At 52.8% G+C, this 4368-nt stretch overlaps 1 protein-coding gene across 1 annotated transcript; it reads left to right on the top strand.

Moving 5' to 3' along the window:
• The first annotated feature begins 36 nt into the window (after positions 1-36).
• Positions 37-1937, top strand: LOC104466338 (actin, alpha skeletal muscle). Its single transcript, XM_010079722.1, has 5 exons — positions 37-364; positions 505-666; positions 886-1077; positions 1201-1382; positions 1522-1937. Exons 1-5 carry the CDS (start codon positions 46-48, stop codon positions 1663-1665), a joined length of 999 nt encoding a protein of 332 aa, XP_010078024.1. The 5' UTR covers positions 37-45; the 3' UTR covers positions 1666-1937.
• The last annotated feature ends 2431 nt before the right edge of the window (positions 1938-4368 follow it).

Genomic DNA, 4368 nt, shown 5'->3' with positions numbered 1-4368 from the left:
GGTGGAGAGGCTGCTGAGCCCCCTGTTCCTCCCCTGCAGGGTGTCATGGTGGGTATGGGTCAGAAGGACTCCTACGTAGGAGATGAAGCCCAGAGCAAGAGAGGTATCCTGACCCTGAAGTACCCCATTGAACATGGCATCATCACAAACTGGGACGACATGGAGAAGATCTGGCACCACACCTTCTACAATGAGTTGCGTGTGGCCCCTGAGGAGCACCCCACCCTGCTCACTGAGGCGCCTCTTAACCCCAAAGCCAACCGTGAAAAGATGACCCAAATCATGTTTGAGACATTCAATGTCCCTGCCATGTACGTGGCCATCCAGGCGGTGCTGTCCCTGTACGCCTCTGGCCGTACCACTGGTGAGTGCAGGCATCCTGCTGGTCCTTTGCCCCAAGCGAGGATGCCCCAGTCTCGTGCCTTGCAGCTGGCAAGAACTCTGCCCCTCAGGGCAGGGCCCTTTGTGAGCTGTCTCTCAGGTAGCTGTTTCTTGTTTCTCCAGGTATCGTGCTGGACTCCGGCGATGGTGTGACACACAATGTCCCCATCTATGAAGGGTATGCCCTGCCCCATGCCATCATGCGTTTGGATCTGGCTGGCCGGGACCTCACTGACTACCTGATGAAGATCCTGACTGAGCGTGGCTATTCCTTCGTCACCACAGGTAAGCACTACTCCTGCTTTTAAAATGTCACCCCTCACTTCCAACCCTTGCACCTCCAGGGATGCTACAGCCTCTCACCGCACTGCAAGCCCTGGGAGCGCTCCCTGTTTGAAGTGTGCCTGTGGTTGGGGTCTGGAGTCCCAGCAGATCTGTGGAGGAGATGCAAGCATTCCCTGTTCCTCCTTCACAATCACTGATGCCTTTGTTCCCCCCTGACAGCTGAACGCGAGATCGTCCGTGACATCAAGGAGAAGCTGTGCTATGTGGCGCTGGACTTTGAGAATGAGATGGCCACTGCTGCCTCTTCCTCCTCCCTCGAAAAGAGCTACGAGCTGCCTGATGGGCAGGTCATCACCATCGGCAATGAACGTTTCCGCTGCCCAGAAACCCTCTTCCAGCCTTCCTTCATTGGTGTGTGCACCCCCCTTCTCCCTCTCTTCTTCTACCAGCTCTCCCCTTTCTCCTGAGTCCTCCTGTAGAGCTCTCACTTTGCACTTAACTTGTACGCACCTTTCTCCCCTTCCCTGCCCCCAGGTATGGAGTCTGCAGGGATCCATGAGACCACCTACAACAGCATCATGAAGTGCGACATTGACATCAGGAAGGACCTGTATGCCAACAATGTCATGTCTGGGGGTACCACCATGTACCCAGGTATTGCTGACCGCATGCAGAAGGAGATCACAGCCCTGGCCCCCAGCACAATGAAGATCAAGGTAAGGCTGGAGCAGGAAGGGCCCGGGCACAGCCGCCTTCTGCCCTCCTGCAAACACTGTGTGGGGCTGTGCACACCCCGTGCCTGTCACCCACAGTGGTTTCTTGTTTACTGATCTTGGCTCTCTTGGCATTTTCTAGATCATTGCCCCACCTGAGCGTAAGTACTCTGTCTGGATCGGTGGCTCTATCCTGGCCTCCCTGTCCACCTTCCAGCAGATGTGGATCACAAAGCAGGAGTACGACGAAGCTGGCCCATCCATTGTCCACCGTAAATGCTTCTAAACATGTTTACATGATCACTTTGCCAACCATGCTCAGGATGACAACCTTGTAGGTTGCAGGCTGCCTAGGACCTGCAACAGCCATGTAACTTTCTATTTTGTAACGATTTCTGGTTACTGTTGCTGCAAAGCTCCATGTGACACAATGTATGTAAAGTGTACATAAATTAATTTATTTTACCTCGTTTTGTTTGTTTTTAAAACCAGTGCCCTATGGAAGGAAACAAAAAACTTCAAGAAGCATTAAATCATGAGTCATTCTGTCACACCCCTGATGCGGTTGTCTCTGTCGTCATTTGCTTGGGTTCTTCCATTGTTCATGGACGTAGTGTGTTGTCTAACAGAGAGAGGGTGGTGGGGCTGGAGCTCCTGGACATGGGGGGACAGGATCCCAGCCAGAGGAGCTGCTCTGCGTGACTTGCGTGGGTTGCAGACAGCTCAGCTGTGCTGAGAGCAGCCTGGGGGTGGCTGTGTGTTGCATCATGCTGATGCAAGGTGGGTGCCTGCCCCTCTGCAACGTGTTCCTCCCAAGCCCAGGGGGGACAGGGTTACCTTGGAGCCTTGGCTTGCAAAGAGTTTTATTTGGCTCAGCCTGCTGAAAAAGTAGCCCTGGCACGCTGGTGCAGCTCCAAGGCGTGATGGACGGAGGCAAGGCTGCGGCTGAGGGCAGGTGGCGGGTGCAGGTTAAATAAAGAGCTTTCCACTCCACTTATGGGAAACCTGCCTGCCATCACCCCGTCCCTGGGGGACTGAGGGCAGCCGGGGCCACTTCCTCACCCTGCCTGACACCCTTGCCTTTGCAGGCTGCCCCTCAAGTGTGACCACTGGCAAAGGGACACCCCCTCCACCTTCCCAGACCAGCACCTCCTGCAGCCAGATCCTTCCTGCTGGGACTCCCTGGGAGCCCGAAGGAAAACCCCAGGGGCTTCCCCACCCCTGTGACATGCTTTGCCCGCACTTTTTGCCTCTGAGGAGGGGGAGTGAGGGGAGGGTGGGGAAGCGGCCTCTGCCTCTCTCCCTCAGGGGCCTTTTTTTGCTCCTGCTATCCCCCCCACCCTGCCACATGTTCAGCTCCCCTGGGGAGCCACCCTAAAGCCCTGCCAGGTTTGGCACAGCTCCTGGGGCGGGGGACCCACGCAGGGGCAGGCAGCCTTTGGAGGAGGACTCCTGCTGGAGCACAGGGCCCTGGCAGGAAAGCAGTGCTTGAGTTTTGAGGTGTCCCTTTGCTGTGGGAGCGAGCCATGTTAGCAAAAAAGATGGTTGTCAACTGAACGTCCAAGCCCTCAAAGATCTCTTACTCTGCTGCGACTATGCTAAGGGTGCACTTGTTTTGCCGTTTGGCTGGTTTTACCCATTATAAGCATCAGCTATTCTGATAGTCTCAGTTCCAATTTCATCCTGTTGAGGTTAAGTACAAAAAGGTGCATTTTTGCAGATAAGAAGTGACTGGTTTGCTGTTTTGATCACTGAATCAATGATGTGCATTGCATATGAGGTGCAATAAATTGTTAAACCTATCAAACCAAACCTCTTCAGGTTTTAATTTCAAATGAAAACACATTCTTTAATCTGAAACCAGTCTTTTACTGGGGCTTGGGATTTTCAGCAATTGAAGATATTGTTTCAAAGCAGGAGAATTGAGTTTTTCAGCTCTGGTGTTGGGAAGGTGTTTTGGGAAATTTTGCTTGTGCACAGCAGTCCGGGTTTGGTCTTCATGGTGCATTTCTCCATAATTTCGTTATCCTCCCTGTGCCTGTAACAGTGCTGTTGGCAGCAGGCGAAGGCTCACCAGGACCAGCATCCTCTGTTTTGAGAGAGGCAAAGGAATAAATGTGACTGCAGAGCAATAAAAGGGAACAAAAGGAAGGATGCAGGACATGGATGTGCCATGGGAGGGAGGGTAATGGCAAAATGGCTCTTGCCTGCAGCAGCATCCTCTGGGGCTGGAGCTCCCTGCTGGCCCCACAGCCTGCTGCAGCTGGGGCTGGGGCAGGACAACCCTCCTGAGCCTGGCTCCACAATGCGAGAAGCTGCCCTGGATTCAAATATCACCAAGGGATGGAAAATCTAGAGAAAGAAAGAGCCCCTGAGGAAGTAAAAAAATATGTGGGGCTGTTTAAATGAGCTCAGGAGGCACAGTCATGACTGGGCTCGGATGTAAGCTTCCCAAGGGTCTGCAGGTGTCTGAGCCGTCAGCAAAATCGTTTAAGAAGCTGAGTAACAGGGAAAACCAAGGTTCTGAGGGACAGGCTTACGGAGCCTCTGAGCAGAAGAACAAAGGGAATCCTAGAGAGGATGAGGGCACTGGAGGTGCTTCCTAATTTCATTTTGATAGAAATTTTGCTAGTGCAAATGTCTGCTCTGTGCAGAGAGCAGAACGTGGCCCGGGATGGGCCACCTCCCACAAAATGTCAGGCTCTGTCCCCTGCTTGGGAAAGGGAACTGGCATCCCGATGCCCTGCTCCCCTGGGTCTCCAAAACTACAGAAACAAAAAGCCCTTTGACTTACAGTATTTACTGGGTTTGCTTTTGCTGAGAGGACCTTAACGCCCTCTCACTCAGTGCCGACACCAGCACAGCTCCACTGTGCATCTCCCGTGGACATTCGGACAATAATATTAATTCAATCAGATTTTAGTAAAAGGACAAAATACAGGCCACTTGAAAATTACCATAATTTTTCACAAGAAACTCCTAAGCAACA

The sequence above is a fragment of the Pterocles gutturalis genome, unplaced genomic scaffold (assembly GCF_000699245.1).
Source record: "Pterocles gutturalis isolate BGI_N339 unplaced genomic scaffold, ASM69924v1 scaffold20149, whole genome shotgun sequence".
NCBI classification, from domain to species: domain Eukaryota; kingdom Metazoa; phylum Chordata; class Aves; order Pterocliformes; family Pteroclidae; genus Pterocles; species Pterocles gutturalis.
Note: the sequence above shows the minus strand (reverse complement) of the source record. Positions and strands in the feature narration are given on the sequence as shown.

Excerpts from the sequence above, each read along its gene's own strand:
- LOC104466338 (XM_010079722.1), top strand. The coding sequence starts at position 46 with ATGGTGGGTATGGGTCAGAAGGACTCCTACGTAGGAGATGAAGCCCAG. Across the intron at positions 365-504 it reads CGCCTCTGGCCGTACCACTG|GTATCGTGCTGGACTCCGGC; the intron begins GTGAGTGCAGGC and ends TTGTTTCTCCAG. Across the intron at positions 667-885 it reads CTATTCCTTCGTCACCACAG|CTGAACGCGAGATCGTCCGT; the intron begins GTAAGCACTACT and ends CCCCCCTGACAG.